The 13,592-nt window shown below is 44.7% G+C and overlaps 1 protein-coding gene across 3 annotated transcripts in view; it reads left to right on the forward strand.

Moving 5' to 3' along the window:
* The first annotated feature begins 2,709 nt into the window (after nucleotides 1-2,709).
* PEX5L (peroxisomal biogenesis factor 5 like) overlaps nucleotides 2,710-13,592 on the forward strand; it is a 218,309-nt gene continuing 207,426 nt past the window's right edge. For all 3 annotated transcript variants that reach the window (XM_081954224.1, XM_081954227.1, XM_081954228.1), the window contains exon 1: nucleotides 2,710-2,978. In XM_081954224.1, coding sequence (XP_081810350.1) covers nucleotides 2,958-2,978 — 21 coding nt within the window. In that variant the 5' untranslated portion in view covers nucleotides 2,710-2,957. The remainder of the gene's footprint in view (nucleotides 2,979-13,592) is intronic.

The raw sequence follows: 13,592 nt of genomic DNA on the forward strand, positions 1-13,592 counted from the left end.
CAATAAACCATCTTTCCAAGCAGCCTCCATGTCTCCAGTGTCTTTTTCCCCACTTGGAGCTGAGCCCAAAAGGACATGTCTGCCAACAGTCAGGCTCCTTGGTTAAAGAATCTCAGCTGATGGAATCCAGGAAGAGAGAGTTCTCTTCCATTATTTCCACTCTTTGAAATAACTTACTCCCCCTTTTCTGGCCATTTGGAACGGTGCCAAACATGGCTCCGCCAATTGGCACGAGGTTTTAAGTGTGGTGGACAAAGAGTCAGCAGAATTTAGAATCTCTGTTGTGCAGGAAGAGGGTGATGACAGACTCTCCTTAGCAGTTCACACAGTATATAGCTAGTAGCTATGCAGATTGTTGCTTTAGTCTGGCAAGATTCTGTCTATAGAACAACAATTAAGAAACTACTCAGAAGTAATTTTTGTGTGTTGAATTTATGTTTTACCAGTGGTGGGTTCCTGCCGGATCGCACCGGATCGCGTGCTCCCTTTCGGCGCTAAACCCGGAAGTACGGTCTTGCCTCGCCCCTGGCGACGCGACGACGCTTGCCTGCGCTCCACCAGCTCGGCTGGGAACGGAGACATTTCCTCAGCGGAGCGGAGCGCCTGAAAGGGACGCAGGCTCAGCCTGCCAGGCTGCCACCACTCCACTGAAGACATTGCTGAGCAGAGAAACGTCTCCGTTCCCAGCCGAGCTGGTGGAGCGCAGGCAAGCGTCGTCGCGTCGCCAGGGGCGGGGCCAGAACGTACTTCCGGGTTTAGCGCTGAAAGGGAGCGCGCGATCCGGTGCGATCCGGCAGGAACCCACCACTGTGTTTTACCGACAAAGAAACAAAGAGAGACTAGTATAGATCTATTTCAAGCTATTTAGCTCTCATCAGCTAGCCATAACCTTCTGGGATTTGAAAGCTGAAGCAGTATGCTACGTCCCATAATTGGGTAGACCAGGTTGCCTTGATAGACTGGTCTCACCAGAAAAAAACACTCGGAAATAACTTCATCTGTCATTCTTGGTTCCTTGCGCCTACAAGACTAAAAATGATATGCAACCCTGGCGTTGGTTCATGGCTGGAGGGCATTTCCTTCTCCTCTTTTAACTTTCTAACTCCCTGATTTTAACCTTGTTTTAACTCTGTTCTTATTTTTGATTTTTAAATTGCCTTTATTGTAATCCATCCAAAGTCACACAGGTGAGATGGGCAGGATAGTAATTTTATAAACAAACAAACAAATGCAAGAACCCTCCCAATGTATCTGGGCCTTCCAGCCTCTAAATCAGGAAATAAGGTTTCTGGATGAAGCCCCTCCACTCCTCTGCTCACAATAGAATCCCTTATGCCACAAGGCTTGAAATTTTGGACAACCTAGAATTACACCACCTACGATCTGATCTAAGCTTATTGCACAAAATTGTCTGCTACAAAGTCCTACCTGTCAACCACTACTTCGGCTTCAACTGTGATAATACAATAGATACAAACTCAAAAGTAAACTGCTCCAAACTCGATTGCAGAAAATACGACGTCAGCAAGAGAGTGGTCAATGCCTGGAATGCTCTACCTGACTCCTTTATGACATCCTCAAACACCCGTTAACTTTAACCTCAAACTGTCTAGTGGACCTCCCCACCCCCCCCATTCTTAAGAGATCCTTAAAGGGGGCGTGCATAAGCAAACCAGCATGCCTACCTGTCCTAAGGTCCCCATCTATTTGTACTCACTTCTTATGTATTTGCGTACACCTGCTTATACTTATATGTTTATATGTTAGATTCATACTTATACTTGTTTTCTCATACATGATTGACAAACCAAAATAAATAAAAATAAATAAAGTAAAATAAAACACCGAGCCCTCCTAAGGTTTCCAAAACCAAGGAAAGGGGGGAGTGACGCATCCTGCCCTCCGCCAGGACGATTTCAAGGCCAGCCTTTGGGCGCTTCTGGTACCAAGACCAGCCCGGGTTTTTATTCCTTCCTGCAGGTTCTTTCTCCCCGGCGGCGGGGCTCCAGGAAGCCGGCAGGCAGGTTTCTTCCCCGAAATCCTCGCGCCCGCAAGGAACGGACGGACGGAGGCGGCCTGGAGGGAACGCGAGAGGCAAGCGCCAACCAAGCAGACGGCCGCTTTGGCACTCTGCAGTCAAGGCGGCGGCAGCAGCAGCGGCAAGAAGCAGCAGGGACGGAGCGCGCGCCGGTCTGCCGAACGGTCCCCGGATGGCGCGCGCTCCTCTCTGCTTTGCTCCGCTGCTGGCGGAGGGAGGGGGAAAGCGGGAGGGAGGGAAGGAGGGAGGGAGGACGCCTCCATCTCGGTTCAGCGGCAGTGCGAGGAAGGAGGAGGAGGAGGAGGAAGAGGAGGAGGGGTCGCGGTGGAGAGGAAGCGAAATGAAGGGGCCGAGGAGGAAACCCAAAAGAGTTCGCTTGAAAAAGAGCGAGGCAGAGTTCTGAAGGCAGCGCCGGCAGCGGAGTTTGCTCGCTCTCCATCCTCGCTTTTCTTTTTCTTTTTTTTTCCTTTTTCTTTTTTTCTTTCTCTTTCTTTCTTTCTTTCTTTTGGCCTTGACAAGCCGCTCGCCTAACCTTAATCCACCTTCAGGCTTTTCTCCCTTCTTTCCTTCTTCTCCCTTCTTTTCTTTCTTTCTTCCTTTCTCTTCTTCCACCTTTCTCTTGCTCTCCCCCTCCCCCCTTTCTCTCACCTTGCTGCCCGATCCCCTGGGCGCCCGATCCCCTGGGAAGAAGAGGAGGAGGTCACCCTTGAGCATCACAGGCGACAAGATTTCCCAGCTCAACTCCCGAAGCCGGGAAGGACTCTCCTTTTTATTTATTTATTTATTTGCCTTGCTTGAACGTGATTGCACCTGGCCGCTGCCAAGAAGAGGGGGAGACGCGTGGCTTTGCTTTCTTCGGGTACCTTGGCCAGCCCATCACCTGTCAGCCTCAGGGGAGTTTGAAGCCGGCGGAGCGAGAATGTATCAGGGCCATATGCAGGTAAGTCACCTCCGGAGCTGCCTTTAAAAGGTGCAGCGCGGTCAAGTTTGGAGGGGACGAGGTGGGGCGGCTGGGACCCCCCTCATCGGATGGGGTGGGGGAGGAATGGGTCTCTGCCTGTCACAACAGGTGGATGCCTACCTCGTTTCACAGCTGGGAACTTTCAGGATGAACTTTTAAGGATGTCACCTGGCTCTGGGTTTGACCTTTCCAACAGATCGGTCCTCTCCCAGGTTAAGGGTAGCATGTGGAGACGAGAGGTCTTGAAATGTCCTGTGTGTCAACTGAAGGGCAGAAAATAAATGTTTTTTTTATAAGTGGGTCTGAAAGATCTGCTGGGGATCTCACCCCCAAATTCCCTCCTGCATTGTGAGCTCTGTTTTTTGCTCTTTTAGGGACCTTTTCTTGGTCTCCCTCTATGGCCAAGGAGATGTTCTATCTATGGGGTTTCTCAAAAAAAAACAACCCAAAATGCATGTGGTATTCCCTCATCTGGAATTGTTATGACTGCCTTCTCAGGGTCATTTCCAAGATCTTCTTCTTCGTCTCTGGCCTGGCTTTCCAAAACTCCTCCAAATCCAAGCCAAAAAAATTGTGTGTGTGTGTGTGTGTGTGTGTGTGTGTGTGTGTGTGTAAGGTTTAGAATTCCAAACTCATCTCTTCAGCATCTACCGATGTAGCCTCCTGCTTCTATTGATCCAAATCCAGGTATGGCACTGGTGCTTATTTATTTATTTTCTTGGTACACGGTGGAATTATGACTTTAACCTTGACTCTCTTTATTCTCTCTTCACGTGGTCCTTCTCCTTTAAAGAAAAAACGGTGTTATTGTGGCAGGAAGCGTTCCCATTGTGGACCGATGACATCTCTGCGGCTCTTGGTTTTGTTTCCCCCCCCCCCATCCCACATGCCACAGAAATCTGATTTCTCCCTCTTTCTCTTAGATTAGAAAATATTTCTATCCTCTGATATTGTACTGAGTGCTGATTGGGATCTAACATGTGGAAACAGCAAATGTGTTTGTATAGAGAGAAAGCCTCGGAATGGAGAAAAATATCCCCGTTTTATCATTTTCTGTGGTTTGGGGGTGATTGATTAACCCTTACAGATGTCACTATCAACTGCAGAGGTGCATATATAGCAAGACAAGTCAAGTCAAATGAGCATCCTGACTCAGCAATTCTTGGTTTTCTAAAACTAAATGTTTTTCAAACTCCTCTTTTTTTTTTTTTGCTTCCCTAACTTTGTATCTTGGCAATATCTAGAAGTGAAGATCTGTAGCAAGTAAATCAGAAAACCATTATAACAAAAGAGAAGAAATAAACGTTAAAAACCTCAGACAATTTAAATGCTTCCTCTTTTTTGCATAAACCCTGTGGTTTTATTTAAAAAAAATTCCTGTTACGAGCTAAATGAACCCCGAAAATACAGTGTTATTGCTCTGTCAGTTAAAATCCTGTGCAGGCTTGTTTGACATTAACCCAGGTAATCTTGATGCCCAAGATCAGGTTACAAATTTATTTTTCTCTGTTGATTTCAGCAGGAATCACTCCAGCATCGTCACTGGAGTTACAACTTGAGTTCAGTATATTTTCTCTGTCTGATTTATTTATGAGCTCTATATTGGGATACTTTGTATACTGCAATTGTTTAAATACAACTTAAAGTTAACTGGTGTGGTTTTTTTTTTAAAAAAATCATATTACTATATCAATCCATTTCATTATGAAAAATACACAGGTTGCAGGGGGGTTTTCCCTCAAAATTTGCGTTGGGGAGGTAAACCTGGAAATTACCTGGCATGGATGAAAATAGATGAAGTACAATATCAGCTGTTTTAAATCTTAAGCCATTCAGATCTCCGAGGCATTTATTTAATCTCCCGAGAACTAAATTACTTAAAAATCTTGAAACGGTTGACTGGAATCAAAAGGCCCATTGGAAAAACTAGGAATAAATCCATCAGGACTTTTGTTCAATCATCCCTTTTTTAAAAATGGCTGATTTATATAATGCTACTTATTGATGTGACAGGGTCTTTGCTCTTGGTTGTATATCATTAATCTAAGGATAATATGTTTAACTGATGATCTGATTTCACAAACTTTCAAAATGTTAAAACTTTTATTATTTTTCACTAGAAATCTGCTAGATCCACACAACTTTCTTTTTTCTTATTTGATCCAGTTTTGTTTTTCATTGACCAGATACATATTTTCTGTCTTTAACATTTATCCTTTGTCCAGTTCTCTGATTTTGACCTCAACTTTGGACCAACTCTTTATCTTTTTCTATTGTCCTTTTTTTTTCCCCTTACGATATTTTTCCAGTTAAGTTTATGTTGACTAGTTTCTGGTTTAGGTAGTAGGACATTAACAAATTGGGAAAGTTGGAATAACAAAATAACAACAAAAATGAAATTATTTTTAAAAATTCACCTTCACTCTTTCAAAAAAAGGGTGTCTGCCATGTAATAGGTTTTGTAGGAACAGCAATCTGCCATTGGGGGGGTGTCTAGAAATAGTTTGCCAGGTGCCAAATTTGCCTGTTTTTTTCAAATAATAATGTAAATCCAATTAATTGAGTAGCAGAGAGATAGAATTAAAAGTTGCTTTGGGTTATTAGAATATTAGGTAGAAAATTTGCTTTCTAGAGCTCTTTTGCATCAGATTTGAGATTCTTAGGAATGCTGTGACATGCTTAAATAAAGTGAAAAGAAGATTTAGCTACAAAAAAAAAAAAGATTTTTCTTCTGAGTTTATTGCTCCTCTATAGTTTTTCTGAATTCACTGCTCCGTTGGTCAGGCAAAAAAAATGCTTCAGAAAGCTCTCTGTTGTTGTTTTTTCTTTCTTTTCCTGTCTCTGATAGTACTTGTTTTCAGATTTCTCTATGAATGAATGCTGCAGGCTATTTTAAAAGTAGAAATCTCATAAGGGGATTTTCAGGTGATCTAGTTGTGTTATGAACTGGCTCCCCAGACTTCTAAAGTCTTTGAGGATAATCAACCCACCTAAGAAATATTTAGTCTGCAGTCCCATGAACCTACAAGTGCAAATATGCTTTATTGAACACAATGGGACACTGCCAAATAAGTGTGCTTAACATAGAAGTATTTCTTTTCCCTTTCATTCTTTCCATCATACACAATCTAGAATCTAGTGTATTCAGTTTTGGGCGCAGACTTGAAAAAGCCTGCAAACAAATGGGAGATTGAGATATGTTTACCCTTGGAACGAGAATGTCTCTGGAGATGCTCAGTCATCACGGTTGTCCCAAAGGTGCTTTTTGCAAGAACCAACTGGACTTTCTGGTTTTGCTTGGACGACGTTTCGCTTCTCATCTGACAAGCGTCTTCAGAGCTGCAGAAGCCTCTTGGATGAGAAGTGGAACGTCTTCCAAGAAAAACCAGAAAGTCCAGTTGCCTCTTGAAAAATGAGAAGCGAAACGTCGTTCAAGAAAAACCAGAAAGTCCAGTTGCCTCTTGAAAAATGAGAAGCGAAACGTCTTCCAAGAAAAACCAGAAAGTCCAGTTGCCTCTTGAAAAATGAGAAGCGAAACGTCGTTCAAGAAAAACCAGATAATCCAGTTGCCTCTTGAAAAAGCATCTTTGGGACTTGGAAAGAGAAAAGACATGGTAATTTCTCCAACTATTTGAAAGATATGCAGACCAGTGGTGGGTTCCGGACCCTGGCACAGCCAGTACGCTGCACATGGGGCCTGGTGTCCTAGACGGGCAAGTGCACTGCACACGCATGCTCACAACACCGCCCTGCGATACCCACCTGTTTGGCAGAGGTCACACAGGCGTCGCATGCTGTGTGTGCGTGCCCAATGGGCTGGTCGCGTTATGAACAGCCATGGAATGCAGGCGGGTAGGTGGACCAAACGAGCCATCGTACTGGTACAGTGGCTGCTGCTCCTGGTATTACTGGTATGGCTGTAACAAGCTGTACCAGCAGGAACCCACCACTGAAGCACACCAAAGAAATCCAAGATGATTTATTATTTATCAAGTTTGCAAGATATAGAATAACACTATAGGCAGACATATTCTGGATGAATGTTCGACAAAATCTGTCAGTATAAAATCAATGAAACCAATTATCTGGGGGATAATAACCTGTTGTGGCCCAGCAGGATCTGGTTGAGCTGCTGATGGACTTGGATAGCGAGGGTTCATTTGAGTCTGCCCTGGATGATGTGGAGGACCTTGTGCAGGGTTCAGACTCAGAGCAGGGACCAGAGGGGCTGGTTGGCAACCAGGGGGCGCCTGAGGCATGGAGCAGTGGGGAGGATCAAAGGCAGTTTGTCCCTGGTGCTAGAGTGAGAAGGACTGAGAAACATAAGTAGCAATTACGTAGGCAGGCTCATAGAAGATAATGCAGCTTAGGTGGTTGTGGGTTGGCCCCTCCCAAGAGAGCTTATAGGTGAGGCGTTGGGAGGGGACATTTGCAGGAAACAACCGTTCGAAATTAGCAGTGAAGAAAGTCTATGTCTTAGAGCCATGTTTGAATATCTGGTTTGTTTTTCTTGTATGTGAGTTATCTGGGCCCTCAGCCAAAGGGTTTGTTATCTTGCAATTAAACAGTGGCAAACAGCCAAGCCTGTGTTCTGGCTTGTTCACAGGTGTGGAGAGAGGGTGTGTGTGTGGTCAGAACAATAACCATATCTTTCTTGCAGTCTTGAAAACGGCAGCAGAAACCTACTTGCTCCAGGTAATCATACCCTTTCACAAGCTGCCCCTCTCTTCTTACCTACCTGAACAATTTATATAACTGCCCATTGCAACTCTGGGCAGCTAAGATAGTATTAAAACCAATATATATAAGCAATAGACAGCAGAAAGACACAACAGTTTTGGAATTAGCCAAAATCTTCACCCCTGGGATGAAGCTAGATTTTTATCATGGCTTTCTTCACAGTGGCACCTATCATTTCCTGGTGTGAATGAAAGGGTATATTATATCTAAAACAGTACTGACTTGTGCATAGTGTTTGTGAACTAATGACGGTATTAAGGTGAAAGAGTTGTCCAAATTGGGCCATTTTCTATGAAAATAAAGCCCAGGTAGTTATAAAAGGCTCATTGGCTAAGACGCTGAGCTTGTCGATCAGAAAGGTCGGCAGTTTGGTGGTTCGAAGCCCTAGCACCGCGCAACGGAGTGAGCTCCCATTACTTGTCCCAGTTTCTGCCAACCTAGCAGTTCGAAAGCATGTAAAAATGCAAGTAGAAAAATAGGGACCACCTTTGGTGGGAAGGTTACAGCGTTCCGTGTGCCATCATCTGGACTGTTTTCATGAATAATCCTTATTTTAAAAAAATTCTCTAAAGATTTTAAAAATACAGAAAAATAGTAGAAAAAATAGAAAGAGATGTTAAAAAGGTAAAAGTAAAAGTGAAGAGTAGCAAAAAGCAAGGAAACGATGTCTAAAGAAGAGAGTTCCAATCTTCATTGCAACAGTTACAATCTTAGCAATTCCATTTCCTCCCTCCCACATTGCAAATCATAGTTCTGTTCTTCCCATAGATAAGTATAAGTATAATCTTTATTGCCATTGTACTTAAATACAATGAAATTGGTTAACCTTTTTAATCATGTGATGGGAGTACCCACAGCTTCTGCGGGCAAGAGGAATTTGGCTTTTATATATGTAGATATCTATATAGGTAGTCCTTGACTTATAACCATAATTGAGCCCAAAATTTCTGTTGCTAAGCGAGACAATTTTAAGTGAGCTTTTTCTCTATTTTATGACCCTTCTTGCCACAGTTGTTAAGTGAATCACTGCAGTTGTTAAATTAGTAACATGGTTGTTAAATGAATCTTACTTCTCCATTGACTTTGCTTGCCAGAGGGTCTCAAAAGAGACATTTTGGGGGGGACATTGCAATTGTCCACAGCTGTCAGCTGAGTCTTTAAACTATATGGCTTGTGTTGTGGCCCAGCAGGATCCGGTTGAGCTGATGATGGACTCGGATAGCGAGGAACCATATGAGTCTGCCCTGGACGAAGTGGAGGACCCTGTGCAGAGTTCAGACTCAGAGCAGGGACAGAGAGGCTGGTTGGCCACCAGGAGGCGCCTGAGGCATGGAGCAGTGGGGAGGATCAAAGGCAGTTTGTCCCTGATGCTAGATTGAGAAGGGCTGAGAAACGGAAGCAGCAACTCCGTAGGCAGACTCACAAAAGATGATTAAGGACAGGTGGTTATGGATTGGCCCCTCCCAAGAGAGATTATAGGTGAGGCGTTGGGAGGGGACATTTGCAGGAAACAACCGTTCGAATTAGTAGTTAAGAAAATCTATCTGTGTATTGTAGCCGTGTCTGTTCGTTTGGACTATCTGCGTTGCTTCATTTGAATTATCTGGGTTGCTGCAGAGCTACTCTATTGAACATGAGTTGCCTGGGCCCTCAGCCAAAGGATTTGTTATCTTAGTAATTAAACAGTGGCAAACAGCCAAGCCTGTGTTCTGGTTTATTCACAGCCTTTGGGGGGGGGGGGTCAGAACAGGCTGGTATGGTAGATGAATGTATTTCCAAGTAGCTACATTTTGAACATGTGACTATGGGGATGCTGCAATGGTGGTGTGAAAAGTCACTTTTTTCAGTGCTGTTGTAACTTCAAATAGTCACTAAATGAAGTAAGGAGAACAAAAGATAAATTATGTTTATATCAGTGAGTTTTAAGACATCACATTTTGGAGCTCTGCATTCGATCAACGTTCTCCAACACGATGCTTCATTGTGTTGGGCATTGGAGTTTAAGTGTGCCTTTTATTAAATCCTTATATCTAAATGATTAATGTTTGAAATATTATATTTGCTTCAATAAGACTTTTTTTTAAAAAAAAACATAGCAGATTGGAACATAATATGTACCCTACAGAGGTGTAGGGACGCGCTAGCTCAGTGGCTAAGATGCTGAGCTTGTCGATCAGAAAGATCAGCATTTCAGCAGTTTGAATCCCTAGCGCCGCATAATGGAGTGAGCTCCCATTACTTGTCCCAGCTTCTGCCAATCTAGCAGTTCGAAAGCACATAAAAAATGCAAGTAGAAAAATAGGAATCACCTTTGGTGGGAAGGTAACAGCGTTCCGTGTGCCTTTGGCATTTAGTCAAGCTGGCCACATGAGCATGGAGACGTCTTCGAACAGCGCTGGCTCTTTGCCTTTGAAACGGTGTTGAGCACTGCCCCTAGAGTCAGGAACGACTAGCACATATGTGTAAGGGGAACCTTTACCTTTACCTTACAGAGGTGTATGCATTCAAGTATTACACACCTTTTAGATAGGAAACTCTGAAACTTTATGATTAGAGTCTATTCAGTTGGTAGAGCAGTTATATACACATTGACAATATCAAATGAACGTTGATCTATCTACTTTTTTTCATTTTCTTCCTTTCTTCTTCCTTTCTAACCCTTATCAACAATCCTAAGTAAGAGATATAGCTCTCTACATTCAGCTGTGCTCTTGATCTGCACTCAAACTTCATATTTTGGAACTTCCGCTCTTATTGCGTCCGCAGATAACCGCCCTGCCGCCCTGTTTCGGGTGACTCGCTCCCTCTTGTTTGAGAGACCGCGGGAAGCCCCTTTACAGGGCAGAGCAGAGGAGTTTGGGAAATATCTACAGGACAAAGTCGCTCAAATCCGGATGGGATGGGCCTCTTTCAGTGGTCCAGTAGAGACGCCCGTGGCGAGTCTTGAGGGACCGCTTTGGGAGGAGTTTGACTCGGTTGCCATCGAGGATTTGGACAGGTTGCGTGGACGTCTGCGACCCACCACATGTTTATTGGACCCGTGTCCCTCCTGGCTTGTACTGGCATCCTGGGAGGTTACGCGCGACTGGCTCCTGGGCCTAGTGAACGCCTCATTGGGTGAGGGGTCTCTACCGGCCGCCTTGAAAGAGGCGGTGGTGAGGCCCCTGCTCAAAAAGCCTTCCCTGGACCCAACGGACCTAGTCAATTATCGTCCAGTCTCCAACCTTCCTTTTTTAGTGAAGGTTGTAGAGAGTGTGGTGGTACAGCAGTTCCCACATCACCTGGAGGAAAATAATTATCTAGACCCGCGCCAGTCCGGCTTCCGACCCGGGCACAGCACGGAGTCGGCCTTGGTCGCATTGGTTGATGATCTCTGGAGGGCCAGAGATAGGGGTCGTTCCTCTATCCTGGTCCTATTAGATCTCTCGGCGGCGTTCGATACCATTGACCATGGTATCTTGTTGCACCGGCTAGAGGGGCTGGGAGTCAGGGGCACCGTCTTACGGTGGTTTGGCTCCTACCTCTCTGACCGGACGCAACGTGTGTTGGCAGGGGAGCAGAGTTCGACCCGGAGGTCACTCACATGTGGAGTGCCACAGGGATCGGTGCTCTCGCCTCTCCTGTTCAACACATACATGAAACCGCTGGGCGAGATCATCCGTGGTTTTGGGGTGGGATATCATCTGTATGCTGATGATACTCAGCTATACATTTCCACCCCGAACCACCCCAATGAGGCCGTCGAAATGATGTCCCGGTGTTTGGAGGCCGTACGGGTCTGGATGGATGGCAACCGACTAAAACTCAACCCTTCCAAGACGGAGTGGCTGTGGCTTCCGGCCCCCCGGTTCAACCAGGTGCTTCCATCTCTGGCCATTGGGGGCGTGCAACTAGCCCCCATGGAACAGGTGCGCAATTTGGGCGTCCTCCTAGATGCCCGGCTGTCCATGGATGACCATGTAACAGCCGTGGCAAGGGGGGCGTTCCATCAGGTCCGCCTGATGCGCCAATTGCGCCCCTTATTGGACCGGGATGCCCTACGCACAGTCACCCATGCGCTAGTGACGTCTCGCCTGGACTACTGCAATGCTCTCTACATGGGGCTTCCCTTGAGATGCACTCGGAGACTACAGTTGGTCCAGAACGCGGCCGCGCGTGTGATTATGGGGAGGACTAGATACTCCCCTGTAACACCTCTCCTGCGCGAGCTGCACTGGCTTCCTGTGGTCTACCGAGTGCGTTTCAAGGTTTTGATTATGATCTTTAAAGCGCTTCATGGCACAGGACCTAGTTACATGCAGGATCGCATCCTGCCCCACACATCCCTACGACCAATTCGCTCACACAGAGAGGGACTTCTCCGGGTGCCGTCCGCCAAACAGTGTCGGGGGGCGACACCCTGGAGCAGAGCCTTCTCTGTGATGGGCCCAGCCCTGTGGAATGACCTCCCCCGTGACATCAGGATTATTTCCGATCTCCGCTCCTTCCGTGTACAGTTGAAGACCCACCCCTTTCAATTATGTGGCCTGGCTCAACCGTAATTTTTCGTATTCCTCCTGACTGTCTTTTTTAAATTTTAAATTTTTATTGTATATTGGGTTTTTTATTATTGGGGTATGTTAATGGTTTTAATTGTCTAAATGTTGTAATTTATTACCTCCTCCGTGCATGTATGTCTTTGTATATATGTATGTTTATGTGTTTGTACACACGTGTTATGTTTTATATGTTCTAGTGTACGCCACCCCGAGTCCTGCCTGGAAAGGGAGCAGCTAATAAATTCAAATTTATTATTGTTGTTATTATTATTATTATTATTATTATTATTATTATTATTATTATTATTATTATTATTATTATGTTATAGAGTATTAGAAATAAGATTAATCTTCGCAATCCCTTCTCTATTGCATGCGGTTTACCAAATAATCTTCTGATTGACTCAGAGGCTTTACCTCCAAACCACAGGTCAAATATATCCGCCGTCCCAGGAATAATAATTTCTGAGTTTGGTTTTCACATCAAATTAAGACTGAAGCAAGAAATTGAGATGTGCCTATGAGCAGCAGGGGACTGAAGAAGAGAAAACTCATGACCTGTGGCATGCCTTTAATCTCTGCTTCAGAAACAAAACGTTTGAGTGTAGCTCCTGTTGGCAATGCAAGGCAAAATTGAAGACCTTTGGAATATAAGACTGTTCTTACAGCCCTTGGCTTAGCTTTTGCTGATCGTGACATATATCTTCAGGGCTTCACTTTAAACTCTAAACATAACTGATTTGTTATAACTGGCTAAGTAACTGGATCCGTCCAGAAAGCTCTGGATGCTACTTAATGTCTCTGAGCTGGGAGAGAAACTAAAAATTGACTTGACCCTTGGAGAAATTGTTGCTCCGTTTTTTTCAACTGAATGGATGTTTCCCTCTGCTAACCAATAATACACCAGGAGATAAAAGAAAATCTTCCAGTTCATTTTTCTAGGACACAGCAGAGCTATTTAAATACCTGCTTTGATAGCCGAGTAGATGGGATTGTGTAGCTTTGCCAGGTTGTGTCTGTGTGTGTGTGGTGAATGGTGGTTTAGCTGTTCCCTTGTCCGCTTAAATTCATTTTTTTTCTACATCTGTTGTTTCTTCTGTGTTTTCAATTTCTTCACATTTTATAGCCTGGGTAAGATCATACTTGGAATGCCGCATCCAGTTTTGGTCACCATATTATAAAAAAAGATGTAAAGCAGGAATGAAATGCTACCGGTTCGGACCGGTTCACCCGAACCGGTGGTAAAAAAATGCTACCGGTTCTCCTGAATCAGTAGTAAAAAATGCTACTGGTTCGCCTGAACTGGTAGTAAAAA

Source organism: Natrix helvetica (genome assembly GCF_964273705.1).
Source record: "Natrix helvetica genome assembly, chromosome: 5".
Classification (NCBI taxonomy): domain Eukaryota; kingdom Metazoa; phylum Chordata; class Lepidosauria; order Squamata; family Natricidae; genus Natrix; species Natrix helvetica.